This window comes from Hemicordylus capensis, chromosome 3 (assembly GCF_027244095.1).
Source record: "Hemicordylus capensis ecotype Gifberg chromosome 3, rHemCap1.1.pri, whole genome shotgun sequence".
In the NCBI taxonomy this organism is placed as follows: domain Eukaryota; kingdom Metazoa; phylum Chordata; class Lepidosauria; order Squamata; family Cordylidae; genus Hemicordylus; species Hemicordylus capensis.
This window is the reverse complement of record NC_069659.1, coordinates 298,395,458-298,418,068: the sequence shown is the minus strand read 5'-3', so window position 1 is coordinate 298,418,068 and position 22,611 is coordinate 298,395,458. Positions and strand designations below refer to the sequence as shown.

Sequence of the window (22,611 nt, the reverse complement as noted above, 5' to 3'; positions counted from 1 at the left end):
TGGAGGTGGTGGTGGTAAGCCAAGGTTGACTCCCAACATGACTGCCAATAAAGATGCATGCAGAGGTACAATATAACTGAAGACACAATATGTGAGGATCAGTCTCTTCTGGCTTCGGCAGTCCAGGTTCTGAGTTCTTCTCTTGAGGTGGTGGGGGTGAGAGAAAACTCAGGATCTGGCTGATCGTACAGATGCTAAACCACAGAAACAGCCCCTCTGATGGTCTGTAGAGTCTTTTAGTATTGGGCAGTTGATGGCATGGGCCATCTTCAGATATAACTTGTAACTGCAGGTCCAGTGGACCCACATTTTGCCTGCAATCCCCCGGCACGCTCCCAGACAACAACCCTCCTCAGTCTGAGGGCCGGCAAAGCAGGCAGGCCTGGCTGTGCAGGCTTCCTCCGACCCTGGAAGGACAGCCTGCACCAGCCAATAGAACTGAAGCCGCAGCAGGAGCTTCTTCCCTTAACTCTGGTTTGGGTGATCCACCCAATCTGGGTGAGATCACTGTGATCAATGGAGCCTTGGGATCCTCAGTTAGGTAAGTGTAACTTAATTGCAGGTGAGGATTCAATTGGAGGCTGCAGTCCTGGGACTGCAGTTCCGGTCGTTCAGATGTCACAGGGGGCCAACCTGAGGTGACTTTGCCTCAGGTTTCCTGTGGTGTTCGAAGGCACGCCATAGTCTCAGGATCCAAACTCTTTTCTCCAGCAGGGAGTTATTTACACATGGCTTCATGCCGTGGGGTATCTGAAGAGCAAATCTGCTTTGCAGCAGATTTACAAGATGTTTGATTCGGGGGATTAAACTGACAGTTCACCTAGCTGTCGGCTCCTCCCCTTACACTCCCTGGCAGATCTTTTTCCTGTGTGTCCCCACCTACTTGCTCTGGGTTTTTTCTCCAACCAATCACAAATCACACCACAGAGGAAGAGGCAAGAGAGTGTTTGTTTTTTAGTTTGACAGCTAAGAGTGGAAGGACAGTTCTAACAAGCTGCCAAGCAGCAGCTGGACCAAAGAGCAGGATGCTTAACCCTTGCCTTTGTGAGTGACTGCCTTCATCACCTCTCTCTCTCTCTCTCTCTCTCTCTCTCTCTCTCTCTCTCACACACACACACACACACACACCCCTAATGGAATCAGCTCAGACAAAAAGGGCTCAGGTTACATCCATTCTGCATATCTAAAGCCTATGTAAAACATAGGAAGACACACATTTTGCAGTTTGTGCTTGTGTTTAACTCAGGAATTTCTCCCTACTCCTTCCCTTCTGGACTCCCACAACAGAGTATCACCAATCTACAACAGCACCTCCCGCTGCAGTGCTTGCAATTACAAATTACTTAGAGCAGACCATACCACAAACAGTTTGGGAAAATGGCGATTTACTGGCATGACCATCCCACACATAACAGAGAAACTGTGAGGCATAACAGAAGCCCCAGTTCCTCCCCTGCCCCAAGTCTCTGAAACTAGAGGGTTTTTTAAAGCTGGACATACTTCGTGTTAAGCCAGAACATGCAGCCTCTATTAGGGGGGAAACAAAGTCCTGTTTTTCCTGGTCTCTGATAGGCTGCAGGGACTTCGGTGTAAATCCAGCTAATATGTGGACTGGCACACTCCAATCGGGAGTGTGTTTAAAATAAAAGCATTGTGTGTAAAGCTTCCTGGAACTGCAGATGGACTCAGAGGGTGATTGATGGTAAGTTAGCAGTGTTGCCAGGTCAGAGGCATCTAAAACTCTAAGATCTGAGGCAGGGCCTAATGGTGGCCCTGGTGTGATGGGTGTGGTGATGTCACAAGACTGCCAATCCTTGAAAAAGGTGTATGTGGGGGGACAAATCTGGTTAATGGGGCATATTCCAGCAGTAAAAGGGCACAGCCCGATGGCATCCCCAAAATGGTCTGAGATTAACCTTTGCTGCTTGAAAAAAAGAAAAAGAAAAAAGGTGGAGAACAGGGTCATTTTTGGTAAACAGGCAACCTTCATGGTAACAATGCCAGCCCACAGAAACAGCCATTCCATTGATCCCTGGAAGCTGGCACTGAAGACTCTTTTTCCTGGTGCATACTAGCACTAGATGAAATAGGGACAACATTGGCTGCATTTGCATGTAACGCGGAATAGCAGGTCCAATGGACTGTGGTTCCACGCCCCCTCCTCCCACTCTCCCATCTGAATCTGGATGTACTGGAGAGCAGTCTCTCTGCACTCAATGAATCTGCAGAGAGGCAAGGGAGGTGGCTGTGTGGGCTTCCTTCAGATTGGAGGGTTCAAATTGGAGTTCCAAATATGAACCCCCGGTTTCGTCACTGCATGTAACCCATGTGCCCGCATTCAGACATAATGTCAACAGAACCGCAGGCCTGAAAACAGCAGCCTTAGCAGGAGATGAGAAGAAATACTGGAATATGCAGGGAGGTGGAATTTTGTTTCCCTCCATGCTGCGGACCCAACAAAGATCCTTCTCCCCTCCAAGCTGCTGTTAGACCTAGAAGCCTATGGTAGGGTCCCTCTTGCAACTGAGGAGTGATTTTTGTTGGAACTGTGGTGTGGATTGAAGGGGTTATATAGGACTGAAAGACTGAAGGGGTTAAACATTCCCTCCTCCCTCCCTGCATGCTACAGTCCCAATCCTGGTGCCCCCCCCCCCGAGTACTATTATAATTTTATTTTAAACCATGAATTCCCTAATGATGCATGTCATTTGATCCTGAAACTTGCTTTGTGTATGTGGCATGAATTAACATATTTAACTATCTGGTGGGATATGATGTATATGACAACATTTATGGGACAGGGACTTTAAAAGTGTATGTAGGCTGAAATGTCAGTCTTTGGGGCAGCCTTATTTAATTAATTATTTATTTGATCGTCCTTCAGCTAATTTTGTTCTTAGGCTGGAGAGTTCCTGGAAAACTTAAGGCTGTGAACTGGAACGCGAGGCCCCCTGAAAGCAATTTCCTGTAACAGAATTTGATAGAAACTCATTCTGAGCTTTGTTCCATCTTCTAGTACTGTTGTAGTCACTGCTCTCTTTGTGTTCAGTTTGCTTCTCCTTGCTTTGTGTTTTTCTTTAATGGGAACATTTGGACTCAGCTCAGTGAACCATAAATAACTCTACTAGCACGGATACTAGTCCCACATGGAAATAGAATTATTAGTAAAATTAAGAATTTTTAACCCACGTTAACAATTGCCTTCATTCAGGAAAAGAGGCAATTAAGCCCCAGGGGGTATGGGGTATGATAGCACAGTTTCCTTGTGGTGGGGGGCAGTTTGAGTTTACTAGCAAAACCAAAGAATAACTGTGGTGATTGCTGGTGAGTTGCAAGTCTGGCATCCTCACACACCAATGAGTGCACAGTTGCAAGCAGAGGGGCAGTGACCCACTATTGCCTCAAGAGAGAACAGATATTAATTGGCCAGGACTACTGTAAGCTGCTACATCTGCTTCATCCTTTGCATTTCTAGCTCTTCGGGTCAACAAAGGATGTGTAGCTAGAGACATGAAGACATGTAGCTTGAGAAGTTAAATAAAAAACACTATGCAAGTACAGAGTTTAAAGCAGCCCTGTTACCTCCTCACAAATGATGCTCACAGATAAGCCGGCATTTGTCTGAAGAGATGAACATTGTATGCATGATTGTGGCCAGGAGGCTGATCAGGAGGCTGGTGCCCCCCCCATCCTGCCAATCACTGAAATACCCACAATAATGAATACAACGTTTGTCTCTTCAGACCAGCACCGGCATATCCATGAGCAGCACCTGTGAGGGGGTCAGTGATAGGGATAGGGTGGGACTTTCAGCCTTATTTTAAATGCGGTACTTGCATACAGTGTTGGGTTTAAAAAAAAAAAAAATGTCTGAAGAGGGCTATAGTCTAACATTCTAGCCACCTCATAGGGCTTGGTTTCCAGACTCTGCACCATCTTTGTTGCCTCTTCTGATCCATCCTGCTACAGTTTATTAATGTCTTGCTTAAAGCACAGTGCCCAGATCTGGACACACTGGCTGACATCCAGACTAACCTTGCACACTCCAAATATTGCTTTGTGCATGCAACAAGGGACAATTTTTGCTGATTCCCCCTTTCCTTCTTCAGCCCTTAGTGCCTCCTGAAAATATGTCCCTAAAGGACCAACAATCCTCAAGGACAGATTTTTGGAAGGCAGAGGGCTGCAGAGGGAGGGCAGGGCAGCAAGGTAGGAGGAAAACCTGGGTAGAAGTGATTGTGTAGAAGCAATGTAGGAGGAAAAGCTACCCAGGTGTTCCTTCTACCTTGCTTCTACACAATCACTTCTACCCAGGTTTTTCTCCTAGCTTGCTTCTACACAACTGAAAATTGGGCGCACACACTGTTAGAGGTTGTTGATTTTTACCCACAATAGGTAAAACAGCAGAGCACTAAGGAATGAGCACACACTCCAGTTACAGAGTAGGTAGCAGAGGATGGTTTGGATACTGCAGCTATTTAGAGAAAACACATGGAGATCCTTGTATGACTAAACACTAAATATTTATTGGTTAAATACACTTAGATAGGAAAGACCTATATCTAATTTAAAGGACTACATAGTGGATAGGTAAGGAGAGAGAGAGAGAGAGAGAGAGATGTTTCCATCTGCTCTCTAGGAGGAAAGGAAGGATTGTGACTCAGCACAGGAAGCGCTGCAGAGTCAGTTCAGGGGTCATAGAGTAGGGACAGGTAGGGAGACCCTAACTCACTGTCTCTACTCCCAATGCCCCTAGTGGTCATTAGGACAGTTGGTGCAAAAGGTTGATGCACTGGAACTTCATCTCCAACACACACAGCTCCCAAACCTGGGTAGAACACAGTTCTTGATTATGTGAAGGACCTCAACAAGTTTGTTGTATTTTCTTAACAAAGACTTAAATACTGGAGCGGAAATTGAAATATACCAGTAATCAAATCCCCATTCAGTCATACAACTCACTGGATGATTTTGGGCCAGTCCTGTATCTCTTAGCCTAACATACCTCACAGGGCTGTTGTGAGGAGAAAATTAATCATGTACACCACTCTGGGCTACTTGGAGGAAGAGCAGGATATACGTGTAAAAACAAACAAATCAAGTTCTTCATTGTATCATGTATTGGGTCTATTGCCAAGTGAGGTCTAATCAGTGCAGAATAGAGTGCATTGGCCAGACTTTCTCACCAGTTACTTTCCATGATCTGGACACTATGCCTCTGTTAATGTAGCCCAATATTGCATTATGCTTTTTAGCAGTTGCACCACACTGCCAGCTCATTATCAATCAACCACTGAGACATCTAGATCCTTTCCACATGTTCTGCTGCCAAGGCAGGCCTCCCCTACTCTATACTTGTACATTTGATTTTCCTTACCTAAACACAGGACTTTATGTATTGCTGGTCAGAGACTAAAACTGAACTGAACTGAACTGAACTGTCTTTACATTTATCTCTGCAAAACTTAATATTTTGATGCTGGCGCAAGGTTTGAGCTGCCAGGATCATTTTGAGTCTTGATTCTGTCTTTTTAGCTGTGTCCCTCCCAGATTTATGTCATCTGCAGATTTGATCAGCATGTTGGAGACAGAGATCTGTTGGGGACACACACACACCCGCCGACCCCAACATTAAACCCAGAATACCAACCCAGAATTGTGTAGGATTCAGGCCTGTGTCTGACTCCATTTTTATTAAGAGATCAATTAATGCCTGAACTCAAGGTGAACTGACCAGTACATGACTTGCCTCTGAGATGGATGCTAATTGTTCTGTGAAAGAGGAGGCAATCAAGCATTGTATTGTGAAATGGACACTCACAGAAACACAAGGGCTAGGCCTGAGCTATCAATATGTTAAAATGTAACTCACTATCAGATAATGGATGTGGAAGAGGCCAGAGGCTGAGCTCCCCTTTCCTGTTGCAAGAAATCTATGTTAATCCTTGTCAATGATGGCTCTGCTCTGCCCAAAGGGGATACTCAGTTGCTATCTATAGAAATTTGACTCTAGGAAAACACCTGTAGATTTAGTCCTTTTATTAACACCTTTTAACACCTTCTTCACACCTTCTGGGACAAGGCCAGGAATCTGGGGACAAGAGAAGAGGCCCATTTGCAGCTCAGAGATACAGATTTGCTTTGGGCAAAATAGACCGTCCCCTCCCCAAGATAGCAGCTAACAGAAGATGGGATTCAGATCTCCCTGGACTGAGCTAATATCCTGAATAATTAAAAGACAATATCCAGCAGGTAACAGCAAAGTGTCACCTCTTTGGGACCCAGGAAGGATGAGGATATTTTGAATAGACTCTATGGAGATCAATGGAAGATACAACTATAAAGAATGAGGCTTACTGGACATGAGAGGAGAACTGGTCTTGTGGTAGCAAGCATGACTTGTCCCCTTAGCTAAGCAGGGTCTGCCCTGGTTGCATCTGAATGGGAAACCCGATGTGTGAGCACTGCAAGATATTCCCCTCACGGGATGAAGCCGCTCTGGGAAGAGCAGAAGGTTTCAAGTTCCCTCCCTGGCTTCTCCAAGATAGGGCTGAGAGAGATTCCTGCCTGCAACCATGGAGAAGCCGCTGCCAGCCTGTGAAGACAATACTGAGCTAGATAGACCAATGGTCTGAATCACTATATGGCAGTTTCCTATGTTCCTATGTAGAGTCAGCAATCTTGCCCAACAAGCATACTTGCTCAAGAGCCATCCCAGATTTTGCTGCTAAGCCACAGGGCAACAAGCAGGAACTCTGTCCATGGACAGGAACTGTCTGTGACTTCTGCTGTGCAGTGAGAAGTCAAGACTTACCTAGCCATGGTGCTCTCACCCTCTGCCTCGCTATGAGCAAACTTCCTGTTTGACCAGCCTGCTTGACCATCGCTCCCAAGCTGCTGTTCCCAACTACAGCATCTCTCCTTCAGCTGAATTCTCACTGCTCTCAAAGCCTCTGACCCTGGTAATATGCTGCCTCCATGAGCTTTAGATCCCTCTTTGCTCTTCCCTACTAATTACTGCCACCGCCTTCCTAAGCCTTCCCTTGTTAGTTAGGCACATTGCACCATACCTTGAATTGGAAATATGTCTTTAATTTGGATGATTTGATCCTGATGAGCAACTTTCTATAATAAAGCCCATTGAACTTTCTGAGTCTCTCTCTCTCACTCTCACTCTGCGCACGCGTGCCCAGATCCTACATGGTCACCGTATAAAAGAACTGGTCACTTTGTGACACTGATGAAACAAGCCTAGTTTTGTATGCTAGCTCCTGAGCATATCTAGTATACAGATCAGGCTTGGTTCACAACAGTTCCAGAGCATCGACCTTTTGCACCAAGTATACTAATGGCAATTAGCCATTAGTATACCCTGCTAACTTGGCAAAGAGGCACCTTTTAATGTGGTGACTCTCTTTATTTAGCCGGGGGAGAGTAACTGGTCCTATCCACCCCCAGCACAGTACCTCCAGTGACTGTTGCTGGTGTCTATCTTATGTTTCTTTTTAGATTGTGAGCCCTTTGGGGACAGGGATCCATCTTATTTATTTATTTATTATTTCTCTGTGTAAACCGCCCTGAGCCATTTCTGAAAGGGTGGTATAGAAATCGAATTCATCATCATCATCATCATCATCATCATCATCATCATCATCATCATCATCATCCCAATAATAATAATAATCGTAAGACCAGGAAAATCATGACCATCAATCATGCTCTGCACCCACGCAGTGATGTCGATAGGGAATACCTCCCTCGCAGCTCAGGTGGAAGAGGAATGCTGCAAGTCCATCAAACAGTAGAGGAGGAGAAAAGAGGCCTTGAAGAATATTTCAAGGACAGTGAAGAAGATGCACTTAAAATGGTCAATAATGCGAAACTATTCAACACCAATGAAAGAAAGCAGGCCTACAAGAAAGAACAAGTCAAGAACCGAGCAGAAAAATGGAAAAATAAGCCACTGCATGGTCAATATTTGCACAATATAAGTGGAAAATCAGACATCACCAAGACCTGGCAATGGCTTAAGAATGGCAACTTGAAGAAAGAAACAGAGGGTTTAATACTGGCTGCACAAGAACAGGCACTAAGAACAAATGCAATAAGAGCAAAAGTCGAAAAATCCACCACAAACAGCAAGTGCCGCCTTTGTAAAGAAGCAGATGAAACCGTGGACCACCTAATCAGCTGTTGTAAAAAGATCGCACAGACTGACTACAAACAAAGGCATGACAAGGTAGCAGGGATGATACACTGGAACATCTGCAAAAAATACAAGCTACCTGTAGCCAAACTTTGGTGGGACCATAAAATTGAAAAAGTTGTAGAAAATGAAGATGTAAAAATATTATGGGACTTCCGACTACAAACAGACAAACATCTGCCACACAATACACCAGATATAACTGTAGTTGAGAAGAAAGAAAAACAAGTCAAAATAATCGACATAGCAATACCAGGGGATAGCAGAATAGAAGAAAAAGAAATAGAAAAAAATCACCAAATACAAAGATCTACAAATTGAAATTGAAAGGCTGTGGCAGAAAAAGACCAAAATAATCCCAGTGGTAATTGGCGCCCTGGGTGGAGTTCCAAAAGACCTTGAAGAGCACCTCAACACCATAGGGGCCACAGAAATCACCATCAGCCAATTACAAAAAGCAACTTTACTGGGAACAGCCTATATTCTGCGACGATATCTGTAACAACTGACAATAAAATTCAGCCATCCCAGGTCTTTGGGAAGGACTCGATGTCTGGATAAAACAAACCAGTCAATAACACCTGTCTGACTGTGTAAACAAGAAATAATAATAAATAAATAACTAGGGGCACTGGGAGTAGAGACAGTGAGTAAGGATCTCCATATCTGTCCCTATTCTATGACCCTTGATCTGACTCTTCAGCACTTCCTGTGCTGAGTCACAATCCTTCCTTTCCTCTTAGAGAGTAGATGGAAACATCCACTTATGGAATTCTCTGCCACAAGATGTGGTAATGGCCAACAACCTGGATGGCTTTAAGAGGGGCTTGGATAACTTCATGGAGGAGAGGTCTATCAACGGCTACTAGTTGGAGGGCTGTGGGCCACCTCCAGCCTCAAAGGCAGGATGCCTCTGAGTACCAGTTGCAGGGAAGTAACAGCAGGAGAGAGGGCATGCCCTCAACTCCTGCCTGTGGCTTCCAGCGGCATCTGGTGGGCCACTGTGCGAAACAGGATGCTGGACTTGATGGGCCTTGGGCCTGATCCAGCAGGGCTGTTCTTATGTTCTTATCTCTCTCTCTCTCCTTACCTATTCATTATGTAGTTCTTTAGACTAAGGATTAGGTCTTTCCTATCCAAGCGTACTTAACTAATAAATACTTAGTATTTAGTTCTACAAGAATCTCCATGCGTTTTCTCTAAATAGTTGCAACAACTAAACCATCCTCTCCTACCTACTCTGTAACTGGAGTGAGTGCTCTGCTGTTTATCTCTTGGGGTAAAATTAACAACGCCAAACACAGCATTCCCCCCTACTCCCCCATCCAAGTCATTTCTTGAAGTGTAGAACAAACAGGGTCCAGGACAGAACCCTTGGAACTCCAGCTGACACCTCCCCTCCAGGCTGACATGGAGCCGTTCATTAACACTTGTTGGGTACAGTTGCTCAACCAGCTGTGAATCCAGCGGGCAGTAGTATAATCCAGCTCTCATGTTTATCATAATCTTGTCAACCAGGACATAATGGTTCATGGAAAATGCAATCAAATACTTTGTTGAAATCAAAATCCAATGCTAAAACAACAGAAAAAGCCCTTCAGGGTACAAAGAGATCGGAAACTAGCGGCAATACTTCCTCCTTTTGAAGCCCTACAGCATTGAAGAGGGGAGGGGGGAATTTTTACTGCTCTCCCTTCTATTAACTTGCAGGAATGTGTCCCTGAGAGCTGCACAAGAGAATTGTGGTGGAGCAATTGGGTTCTTTGCTGCTATCACGGCTATAAAATAGATCCTAAATTGGGCTCTAATCCATATTCAGCTGGATTTGGGATGAGTCCATCTCAATATGACAGGACTTCCTGCACTGTTACTCTAGCCAGTATCCCTCCTGCTTCATTGTCCTCTGCTCTGGGGAATACAAAAGTACTACATGATCTCTAATACTGTGGAATACTAAAGTACTGCATGAGTTCTGAGGAATACTAAAGTACTACAGAGGGAGAATGAGGGTGCTTAGGGAGAACTCTGACTACTGCAAAGGTCATTTCTCTGTTCCAAAGATTGACCAAGGTACCGTCAGGACCACCAGCCCTGATTGCAGGGAAATGTCCTATAGCTGTCAGAAAACCTAGTAAAGTCTCAATATATGTGCAAGTTTGCACCATGAGAGTTCCCTGCAGTCTGTGTTCTCCCAGCTTGTTAAAAAATAAAATAAAGTGATGTCCATGGGTACCTGCACATGGACATTGCTGACTATGTCCTCACTGTGTTCTGACAATGCAGTCTTTGTCCTCCCTTTGTTGATTAAGCTAATGGCTGCTGCTGGCTCAGTGCTTTTTCCCAAGCATGGAACATCTAGAGGGCCCACTAGGTCAGAGGTGGGGAGGGGGGCTTGAGAGTGGAAACATGACAAATGAAAGAAGGCGCTGTGAAAGAGAAGGAAACTGCTGAGATTGCATCAGTCGGCAAAGTGACATTTGTAGATGGGTATAAACAGGGTTCCGATGCAGACAGATCAACACAAGTAAGTATCACTGTCACTGGCTTTGGCGACAAAAAGACAACCAACCAGCCAGAAAGGGGGACCAGGTTTGTGGTTTGATGCTTTCTTTGCTCCTGTAGTCTCTGTCTATTTCTAGCTATTTTCTTCCTCATTACTGTGTCCTCTGCCTTTGGGGTACATCTAGGCTATGTTTTGCTTCCCCACTTCCCAGTGTCCTTATACATGGTGTTGTACTGTTCTTGAACATTTTCTGCAAGCTGCTCTAAGAACTGAACTGAAGAGTGGCATATGAATATCTTAAATCAATTCAGTAACTAAATATGCTAACATCCCTTCCATTTCCTCAGAGAAGGAAGTGAAAGGAGATTGTCCTGTGTCGGACACTGTATAGGGTAGGTGCTGTTTCTGTTCCACCCTCCTGCCCCCACCATTCAGTAGCAACAGTCCCCACACAAATTGTGCATTCATCGCTGTTGTGATTGCCCTGTGGAATGTAGCTGTGCCTCTGTCGTCAACACTTACTGAACATTTTTTGTAATGCAATTAGTGATGAGTGAAATAACTCCGCCCCCCGCCCGCTCCTCCCTACACTATTTTATGTAATGATTCTTAAGATTAAAATAAAAAATAATTATCATTGGGAGGAGTGTTTTTTCCAACAGTACATCAGCATCTAAGATCAAACATCATAGAAGCTTTTGGATATGAACACCAGCAAGACTACCCCAGTTACCTTCACCATCCTCAGCATTCTACCATTTTGTAAACATGTTGTTGTTGTTGTTGTTGTTGTTTTTGAAACAATCTTTGGAAGCTGTATGCTTCGCTCCTGCTCACCCTTATCCTGCAACAGGCATCTTACTAGATTACATCCCTGCAGCAGGGCTGGTTTCCCTGCCCCCCTCTATTGGATGGGATGTTGCCTTATATTGTAATTGGAAAGAGAACTGTGAGAGCATTGCATAGAGTCTAAAATGCAGTTGAGGCTTTGGCTGACTGCATAGGAAAAGGCAGATTGAAAAAGACCTCTTGCAAAAGCCTGTTCACCTCACACAGAGGGGTCATTACAAATGTGTTGCATGAAAGCTTGTTCTGTTGTCTGTGTGGGCTTCTTGATACCTGTAGGTGCTGAGGGTCTTAAGCTTGGGATTCTAGGGGCAGGGCTCAGGTACCTTCCTCTTTGTGCCATTAAAAAGGTTCACAGGAAGAAGGGCCAACTGACCTGAGTCCTCCTGCTCCAAGGCACCTCCTGACAGTGACTGCAAGACAAACTTCAGCCAGGAAGAGTCAGGTGACCTGAGGAGCCCTAGAATCCCTAATGGTCCTAAGAACTGCTCTGAGCTTGGCTCTCCTGTCTGAACTACAGCAGAAAATACTAACCGTTTTGACTGACCAGCAGCCTGATTTCAGCTACATTATCTGCCTTTGACCCTTGAATTCTTGTGCTGGCCTGTTTTGACCAGGACACTCACATCAGGCCTTGCTGGGCCCTGAGAATGGGGACACAAAGGGACTTGAACCCTTCTCTTGGGGTGCTACCTGGCACTTATGGATTGTATAAGTGATAAGTGCACACACCTGTAACTGAAACAGCACAAACCAGTAACTGAACTATTATTTATTTATTTATTTAAACAGTCAGACAGGTATTATTGACTGGTTTGTTTTATCCAGACATCGAGTCCTTCCCAAGGACCTGGGATGCCAGAATTTTATTGTCAATGTTGTTGCTGTTATTATAGATATCATCGCAGAATATAGGCTGTTCCCAGTAAAGTTGCTTTTTGTAATTGGCTGATGGTGATTTCTGTGGCCCCTATGGTATTGAGGTGCTCTTCAAGGTCTTTTGGAACTGCACCCAGGATGCCAATTACCACTGGGATTATTTTGGTCTTTTTCTGCCACAGCCTTTCAATTTCAATTTGTAGATCTTTGTATTTTGTTCGTATATTTTTTTCAGTTAAGCGACGTTTCTTCCAGTAACCTTGCAGTCTCCAGCCCTGGTTGCTCAACTGGAGATCCTGAGTCCTGTTGCCCACTTGCTACCAGATGTCCAGGGACTACAGCACCTGGCGTGGTTCTTGTTGACCCAGGCGACAACCGATCCGGTATAGATTTATTAAAGTTACGTCTCACCATATTGTTGATGGGAGAGGCCCCCTTGTCTGGCTCCTCTGGTGAGACCTGTCCAGTATGGTTGGACCTCTGGCATAGCTCTCACCTTCCTCAGAGTATGCAAGCCCCACAACCACGCCAAGGTAGTGCCTCACTGGGGGATGATGATGATGATGATGATGATGATGATGATGATGATGATGAACATATATAAATCACCCCATCCAGAGGCTCTGGGCGGTGTACAACAGCTAACACTTGCAATTCACTGGGGAAAATTGGTGCAGAAGACTGTTGAAGAAACAAAAACAAACACAACTTCTCTAAGAACTGCCTCTAATTTCTTGTCCATCTGGGCATAGGACTTGTTCAGGTCCTCAAGGATATCATAAAGGCCCAACCACTCACACAGACTTCCACAGCAATATTTCCCCAGGGTTGTGGGATTGGTTCTGTGGAAGTCATGCTGGCCTACCGTTGCTATGTGTTGATTGGTGCCTTCCACACATGACTAATATGGGGTTGTTGGCAAGCATCTATTATATTAATTCTCCTGGGTGTGCCTTGGAATGTGCGTCCCAGCACCCAGCTGATTGGCTGGGCGGTGAAGGCGCCTGATTGGCTGAGGCGCACCCAGGAGAATTGGCCAGCCGGGCGGCAGCGGAGTCAGGGCGGCAGCGGGCCCAGCCTCTGAGGCGAGGTGGCGGCGGGCCCGGCCGCAGCGGCGGCACCTTGGCTGCCACAGCGGCACTCGGCCCGGCAGCCTGGGCACGGCCAGAGACTGGGGTAGGTGGGCGGGGGGGGAGAGGTAGCCGGCCCCAAAGAGTGCACAGATGCTCTGTGTGGGGGTCGGCTTGTCATCAAGAATTTTGAGTGGTGGTAGAGTTCTTACAGATACTGCAGGAGTGACTGTTTGTTTCCCTGGGTTAGATTTTGTTTCTACTGCTATTCTTCTGCTTTTGACATTGCTGCTGAGAGAGTCTAAGAGTTCAACTATGTTAATGGTGGTGCAGTGTGGGCATTGCAGGATCATAGGCAGGGGCGGAGCTATAATTGACCTGACATATTTAAGGAACACGAGCTGCTCACCGCCACGGACCGCCTCATCCCCACCATCCCACTCTGCTCGCTCGCCACCTCTGTGGTGGCTCCTAAAACTCCAGGAGCCACAGTGGCAGCTCTTAAGCATTCCCTGGCCACTGGTCCTGGAGGGTCAAGGGGCCCATGAGGGACCCGCCACCATGTACCCCATGCCCACCATTTCCCATTTGCCCTTGGTGGTGGTGGCAGATGGGCTTCTCCTCCATCCCCGGCTGGCGCGTTGGGCAGAGAGAAGCTGGCACACCGGCCAGGGAGAAGCCCACCCACCCACCTGCTGCTGCCACAGGTAAATAGAGGGAAAGCGCGGTGGTGGGGCTGGAAAGTAGGGGGAGTGCTTTCAGCCTGGGGGCACGCAGGAGCCCCCCAAAACAACTTTGTCCCCGGGCCGCCAGGAATCTCTCCACTGGTTGTAATGTTTTAACTTTTTGCTGTCATTTATTTTAACCAATGTTTTAATTTCTCTGACGTCATTTATTTGTTTTAACTAATGTTTTAACTTTTCTGTTGTCATTTTTGTTGTAAACCACCCAGAGACATAAGTTTTGGGCAGTATAAAAATATGTTAAATAAAAATAAATAAATAAATAAAAGCTACCACCTTAAGCTGGGTTCAGGAGACTTCAGGGAGCCTTTGTAGATGCTGGATTAGAGGTGCGGGGGACACACACAAGATACAGGATGTGTCCTTTTGTCCCTGCGGTTGAATTATAGACAGCCTCCACAAAACTTCATACCACTTCCTGTAGCGATGGCAGGTCTGTTTCAGGAGGTTCTATTTCACCTTTTTACTGCTGCCCTCAATTAAGGTATTTGGTTTCAAAACCCGCTTGTCATGTAAATCAGTAATCTTCCTCATCTATTGAATTTTCAACCTAGAAAATTCCAGAAAGGAATCAGACACCAGGTTTTTAATTGCTTAAATTTGCTTTATGGATTTGAAGAAGTTGGATTTAGAAGAAGTACAGCAAAGTACAGTATAATCCTAACAGTCTCAATTATGAAAATACCCTCCTCCTTTCATCCCTTTGCATTCTCTTTCACACCTACCAAGAAAAAAATCCCCAGACTGAGTCATATGCTTGTATAGTTGGGCAAGGCAAACTTCTTGCAAGGCTTGCCAATCTGCCCAAACAAAACATCGATGACTATACTCAGTTGACGTTACTTCTTCAGCAGGGCTGGAACCACTCTCTGAGACTGGGAGTGGACCTTTCCAGGCCCCTGACTACTTCAAAGAACATGGCTATATTACAAACAGATATCCGTTTTATACCAGGTTAACTATCATGGCTCCCCTGCACCCCCAAGAATCCTGGGAACTAAAATGCCAAACATTGTGTTAGAGATGGCCATCACCACCACCACTATCTGCAACCTGTATTATTGGCTGAAGCTTGATGATTGGATTTAGGCTCCATAACTATTGGTCATATACAGCTCCCTGGCAGGACTCTCAAATGCAGGCCTGCAGCAGGGTTTCCCCTAATTCAAGGGAAGAGAAGCAAGGGGGACACTGGAGGCTGGGCACAGATAATTCATTATTCCTGAGTACAAAACACCCTGCACAGGATTTCAGTTTTTTTGATTCCCTGTAGAGAGGATTAGGAAACAATTTAAGCTCGCAATGAGGATACACCCAAGATCTCTGCTTGGCATTTTAGGGTTTTCTCTCCTTGCAGCGGTTGCAATGGGCTCTCGCCATTTCCCTTCCCGGACTGTCCTGTTTGAAAGGGAGACAAGTGGAGTGACATACCGAGTGCCAGCGTTAATCTACATTCCCTGTGTAGCCAAGCTGTTGGCTTTTGCTGAAGAGAGGCTGAGTGTTGATGATGCTCATGCTAACCTACTAGTGCTGAGAAGGGGCACCTTCTACAAGAACTACGTGGAGGTAAGCTAGAACAAAGCCTCTCTTGCTGAAACCACAGTTGGTGTAATATTTGACTTATGTTCACAAATATTCAGTTGAGCTTTGGATGGAGATAGAAAAGCACATATCATTCCTAGACGTTACAGGTTACAGCAACAAGTTACATCAGAGAGAACAGACTTTGCATCCTGTGATGCAGGAACTTTCAACCTTGACTGCCCCATTCCTGGATCTTTCTTTAAAAATCCTTCAATTAGTCTCTCTTATCTAGCAGCTTGTTCTCTCCTTTTCTTTTTTTTACTTACTTGTGGCACACACACCTGGTAGGGGAGTGGGAAAGGGGGATCAGGTGATCCTACACCTTGCCCATAATCTCTCCAGGGAGGTGGGAAGTATGTGCCTCTGTCACATTTCTCCATAGCAACCTTCTCCAGGATGGGAACCATCCAGGATCTAGAGTCTCTAGACCTCATTGCCCATGACCCAGTGATTACATGACAAAATAACAGCCAGCTAGCTAACTACCTACCCCATACGCACAACCATACACACATGTAAATAAATAAGTCCTTTATAGATGTAATTACTGGATGTAATTTAACATAATGATAGTATAACGCCAGATGTGATGTAACAGTAGAGAATATAAAACATATATAACAGTATAATACGTAATCAGTCGTAGTAAAATAGTAAAAGCTTTTAGAGACAGCTTTTACTACTGTGATTACCTTGAATTCCATGTCCAGACTCTGTTCTTGAAAGAACAGGGTCTAGACATGGAGTTAAAGCTAACAGAATTTTCTGTTCCTTCATAGCTCCTAGCTGCTACAGTGTATAGTGATTAATGCTACAGTCCTATGTACACTTCCCTGGGAGTAATCTCAGTTGCACATGGTGGGACTCACTTCTAAGTAAACATGCATAGCATTTTGGTATAAGAGAAAATGCTCCCCCACCCCCCGACTGAAGCTCAGCTCATGAAGTGAAGAAATCTTACATGAGGCTGAATAGTGGTTATATATATGAAAGTCATGCTGTTCTGGTAGTGGATGAATACAACTGAAGGAAGTCCGGGCGGGTGTGTGGCTGGGGGAGTCCGTCATGTGACTTGCCTCTGGGGGCCCCCCCAAGGCAGTGGGCCCCCAGACAACTGTCTCCCCTTGCCCTATTATAGTTACGCCCCTGGAACAGAGTTGTTATTGTAAGGATTTCTGAGTTAAGGCACATGAAATGCTCTGAGCATACATGCAAAGCATATTACAATGAAGGATGTGCAAAGAAAAAATCATTTTTGTTAAGTTATGAATTAATTCTTTTTTTGTTTTTATTCATTCATTTTGTTTACATTTTGTTTTCCCCTCCCCCCTTTGTTTTCTTCTCTCTCTCTTTACTGATTTCTGTCACCACCTATGGCCGCAGTGGAGTTGCTTTGTATAGCCACCTTCTGGCAGCTGCCATTTTGTGTTCCCACAATGTCCTGGTAACAGTATCAATCCAAAGCACTGTGGAGGAAAATGGTGACTGCTGGTGGGAGCTGCCATGTTTATATGGCACCATTATTTTGTTTTCCCACAATGCCCTGAACATAGCATCAGTCCAGGTTGCTGGGGGAGGCAGAGGATATGGTAGGTGGTAGTGGGGGTTGATACTTTATTTTCCCCAAATGCCTTATGTTGACATTACATCCAGGGCATTGTGGAAAATAAAATAGCAGCTGCATTGTTGTGCAGAGCTCCCCCAGTACCATTGAACAAAGTAACCACCCCTGCCCCCACAATCTCAAATATGTAATGAATATGGTTCCAGAAATGAACCTCATTCACTACACATCATTTTCAATTTGTGATGAATAAAGATTGGATCAAATGGGACCCATGTTTCATTTGTCGCTAACTGAATGGACAACTTCATTCAGTTCCACATGTCATAAAGGAATGAATCACCATATTGTTTACATGGCCACCTATCCTGAGATAAAACAAGAGCATTTGATTACCTGTGGGCTCTCTGTCTTGCTTTTAATAGCCTTTAACTTTAGATTAAACCTACTCTGTGTTGGGAATTCTCTGTGGTGAGAGAATCCCTTTTTCATTATAGCAGAGTGCACAGAGGCACAACACAGCGGAATTTACTTAGGCATGCGTGTATGCTGAGAGTAAAGTAACTTGGAGCCAATTCATAGTTTCAAACCAATATATAAGGCATTTATTAAAGAACTCCATTCTAGATAAGAAAGTGAGGAGAGGATCTAGCTAGCTGGATGCAGATGGATTCTGCATCTTCTCTGAACACATGGTGCAGGGAGAGGAGCTTGCCATGTTGCAAGGTAGAAAGACAGATAGGGAAGAGAAGGAGGAAGTTAACCCCTAAGAGTACCAATCTACATATCAAAAGGGATAGTGTCAAAGCATAAGAGAAGGGATGACCAATGTCTTGACCCTCTAGCCCTCTGACTCACTAGTCTGTCCTCCACTGTTTGAGGCAAGAGACAGCGCAAAGTCCTTAACTTCCAACACTCTGGTCTGTGACCGTAATAAAGATTGGATTGCACTGTTATCAACAAATATAAGAGAGAATGGGCCATTTTCTCAAAATAAGAGATTCTGTGAACAAGTCCAAAACAGACAAATGAAGAAGAAATGAAAACAAATAAAAGTGAGACTCCTAAGCTCTTTTGCTGTCTTTCTTTCCAGTGGGAAGACATGCGAGCCCTTGAAACTGCCACTCTGGCACACCATCGGTCCATGAACCCTTGCCCCATCTATGATGAGTTCACAGGCATGGTTTTCCTGTTTTTCATTGCTGTGCTTGGCAGGACCCCTGAAGCCTTTCAGATCATCACTGGCCAAAATGCTGCCCGCCTCTGCTATGTGTCTAGTTCTGATCAGGGCACAAGCTGGAGCCATGTGACTGACCTCACCCAGCAAGTTATTGGCATGTCAATCAAAGGTAGGAGTTGGAGAGGCAAACATAGGATTAATGAGAGGGAAAGTGGAGTCTGGAGGGACATCAGAGCAGGAGGTTGGTCCTCAGTGGCCTTGGCTAAGCTCCAAGACAGGCTGGCCTGGGGTCCAGCCTGGTCAAGGGCAGACTAAGGTTTGATGTCTTGGACCAGGCAGACAAAAGCATGATCAAAGCTGGGCTGGGGTGAGGCTACTGGAGTAGGTTAAAGGCAGGGTGAGGTGAGTGTGCATAGCTATTTCAGACAACAAGTTGCTCAGACTCCAGCCTGGCTTGGAAGCAGAGGTTTTAGAGGAACTGATGCATCCTCATATTAGGCTAAGGGGTCAGCTGACTTACATACAGACTAGGGGTCAGCTGACAATGCTCAGCCCAACATTGAAGCCTAGAGGGAACCCTTGCTCCATGGAGGCTTAATGTGCTTGACTTGTTGCATGCCCAGGACACAGATGGTAAGGGAGGTAAGGTGTTTCAGATGGCTGCTGAACATCCCAGTTAGAGTCCCCCTTCCTGGTGCTTTATAGCTTGTGACACAGCCTTTTCCCCCTTGATACAGATTGGGCCACTTTTGCACTTGGTCCTGGGCATGGCATTCAGCTCAGGTCAGGCCGCCTTCTGTTGCCAGCCTACGCTTACCACATCGACTGCAGAGAGTGCTTCGGGAAACTCTGCAAAACAACTCCTCATGCATTCACCTTCTACAGCGATGACCATGGACTGAGCTGGCACTTCGGTGAGTTCATCCCAAACCTACAAACTGTTGAGTGCCAGATGGTGTCTGTGGATGAGGAAGATGGCAGCAATGTGCTTTACTGTAATGCTAGGAGTCCCCTAGGCTTCCGAGTGCAGGCGCTCAGCATGGATGATGGAGCAGTATTTCACTCAGGGCAACTGGTGCAGAAGCTTGTGGAGCCCCCTCACGGCTGCCATGGCAGCATCATTGGGTTCCCAGCTCCACTGTACTACCTGAGTCACCACAACCATGTGCTCCAGGAAGAAACATGGTCGGTGGAAGGCTTGGACTTCCTCCCATGGACTGGTACTTATAAGAGACACCAACCTCCTCCTGCCCCACCATCCACTTCTCTTTGCAACCTATCTCTATCCCATCAACAACAGTATCAGGAAAGGTTTGCAACATCCCGGACTTCTAGTGGTCATCACAGCAACTTTCTTGGCCACACCTATTCAGCTAAAGCACATATAGATCAGGAACATCATGAAGCAGGAAATATTTCAAAATCTAGCTTTTACTTCCAGATACCAACATGGGTGTTATATTCCCACCCAACCAGCTCCAGATCCAGAATCAACCTGGGGGTTTACCTCAGCACATTTCCCAGAGATGCTGACAGCTGGTCTGAGCCCTGGGTTATTTATGAAGGCCCCAGTGCCTACTCAGACCTGGCCTATGTTGAGCTGCCATACTCAGAGGTCTCCATAACAGGAATCCCAGCCATAGCCTTTGCTTGCCTGTATGAGAATGGGGTCAGGTCCCCATATGAACAAATCTCCTTCAGCATGTTCACGCTGCATGAAGTTCTTCAGAACATCCCTCTGACAACTTCTTTTCCAGGCTCGAAGCAACAACCAGGTGGTAGAAAGAGAAGAGGGAGGAGCTGTGTCATCTCATAAAGCTCAGCTGAAGGGAATAGTTTTTCTGATTCACAGAAGGCAAGAAAAATGCACAACAGGAAAACAGCACCAAATCACTAATAGCAGTTGGACCTGAAGGAGATATAGCTAGACGGTGGCAACGCCACCAAGAGAATGTGTACTGTGATGCTGCCACTTTAATAAGCAATACAAAACACTCAGGGTGGGTTCATATGCCCAGTTGCATAGTTGAATTTCCTCTATGCAATAGTATCAAGCTTAGGCACATCTATGATTGAGTGGAGGAAGTAGCACAGGAAATGGTTACGCATAATGGCTATGATACTGTGCTATGAATCAGGAATTCAAATCTTCTCTCTGCCATGAACTCACTAAGGATTTTCCCAGACATTCATTTATAAAGTGTTTTTTTTAAGCTTCCAAGATAGCTACTCACAAGCTTTCATGCACACTGCCAGACGCTAGTGTCATCTGCTATGGACTCCCTTGTAGTGTTTTCTGGCACTCTGGCCACACATTGAACATGGCCCTCATGCTATTTTTACAGTCCCACTTGCTGGCCAGCACCTGCAACTCCATCCCTTTTCACTCCTACCTAAAAGTAGTGATGAAAAGTGACAGATTAGCAAGTGCTGGACAGCAGATAGCACTGTAAAAATAGCGTGAGAGTTGTGCTCATCATGTGGCCAGAATGCCAAAGAACGCTACAAGGGAGGACAGGAATCTACAAAAGAGTCCTTTCAGGGCCACCCTGCCCTGAAACAGAAGGCTGCCAAACCACGGTTGGACGAATGTCTGCAATGCGATTTATGGATTCAGACTGAAACCACGGGTTCTTCAACCTCCAGTTTCACGTTACATGCAAATTCAGCCAATGATTCTGTGTTCAGTGTAGCTGGGAATTCATCCAGAAGACTAGTTTGCCAGTCAGGACTCTCTAGGTTATTTGTTGCTTCACATGATGGTATTTGCATTAACTTTCAGAGTTATCATGAGAGTTATCAAATACTTCAGAGGGTCTCTAGCCCGCAGGTTGATTTCTGGTGACTCACCAGCTACATTGAATATGGAATCATTGTTAATCTGTCCTAATATCTTAGCTTGATTTGTCTGGCAGTATTAACTGTGTTTGTGTTAATTATTGCTTTCCTTCACCTCTATTCTCCTTCTTTGGAAGACACTCCAAGGGAATTTCCAGGCCAGGTGATTACTTTCCAGTACAATAAATATACTGTTGTTTCCTATTTGTTATGCATTGTTCAGCTGTATTCCCTCCTGGCCAAACTTATTTGGGGGAAAATTATTTCATCTTACAATTCTTTCTTCACAAAAGCAAATCCATATCTCTTGTGATTGCTGATAGAAACTGTTGTTGAATGAATGTCATTCACCTGTTGGCTGTTGTCAGTCTAGTTAAATTCCCACACATCCCCTCAACTTATTGTGAACTTTGCCTTTTTGTGTGTGTTAATGGTGTCAGTGGCTCAGAGGTGCACTTTGGTAATTTTGGATCCTGGACCTTTAGAGCCCCCCCCGAGCCCCCCCCCCCAAATTAAACATCATCCCCCTACACACACACACACACACACACACACACACACACACACACTGTGACAAACACAGTATTTTTAACATGTGGGTTCTTGAAGGCACAAACAGCAACTAACTCACAAGAATGTCTGGATATAAAACAGGTATATTAATGCAAATATGCATTAGCAGAAACATTTCAACATTACAACTTAACATATTCCCATCCCACATATTTCTTTCCCCACTCCCCCCTCTGTCTCTAAAGCACCCGGCAAAAGTCATAATCACACTTGGCTGCCTGGCGCAGTGCGGGCCATCACCCAGAACAGACTAAAGAGGATTGGGGGGATACCCAGGGGATGTGGAGGTAAGAGTGCCACTGCAGTGGCTATATGCTTTCCAAATGTGCTACACAGTGCTAAAGTGTTCATCAGGGGGTTTTTGTGGGGTTTTTTTAAAGGGTTTAAAGCAACTGGGCTGCATCCTTCCTGGTGGTTCTTGAAAAGGTTAATTAAATATCACAAGGCTTTTTTTGGCCACTTACCAATGCTCTGTGAAAAGTAGGCCAGAAGCCAATATTTTGGCTGGCAAATTCCCACCCTTGCAAACATTGCCCCTATCTGCCACCTACTTATGTGATCAGCAAACCATGGGATAATCTTTCTCTCTTGCCCATCTCTGTTCCACCCTCTGCCTTCTCACGCA

General features: G+C 45.3%; 1 protein-coding gene across 1 annotated transcript; it reads left to right on the top strand.

Moving 5' to 3' along the window:
- The first annotated feature begins 13,500 nt into the window (after positions 1 to 13,500).
- Positions 13,501 to 20,391, top strand: NEU4 (neuraminidase 4). The gene is made up of 4 exons (XM_053311366.1): positions 13,501 to 13,610; positions 15,587 to 15,813; positions 18,489 to 18,744; positions 19,313 to 20,391. The coding sequence occupies exons 2-4, from the start codon at positions 15,613 to 15,615 to the stop codon at positions 20,389 to 20,391; spliced, it is 1,536 nt and encodes a 511-aa protein (XP_053167341.1). The 5' UTR covers positions 13,501 to 13,610; positions 15,587 to 15,612.
- The last annotated feature ends 2,220 nt before the right edge of the window (positions 20,392 to 22,611 follow it).

Excerpts from the sequence above, each read along its gene's own strand:
- NEU4 (XM_053311366.1), top strand. The coding sequence starts at position 15,613 with ATGGGCTCTCGCCATTTCCCTTCCCGGACTGTCCTGTTTGAAAGGGAG. Across the intron at positions 15,814-18,488 it reads TCTACAAGAACTACGTGGAG|TGGGAAGACATGCGAGCCCT; the intron begins GTAAGCTAGAAC and ends CTTTCTTTCCAG. Across the intron at positions 18,745-19,312 it reads TATTGGCATGTCAATCAAAG|ATTGGGCCACTTTTGCACTT; the intron begins GTAGGAGTTGGA and ends CCCTTGATACAG.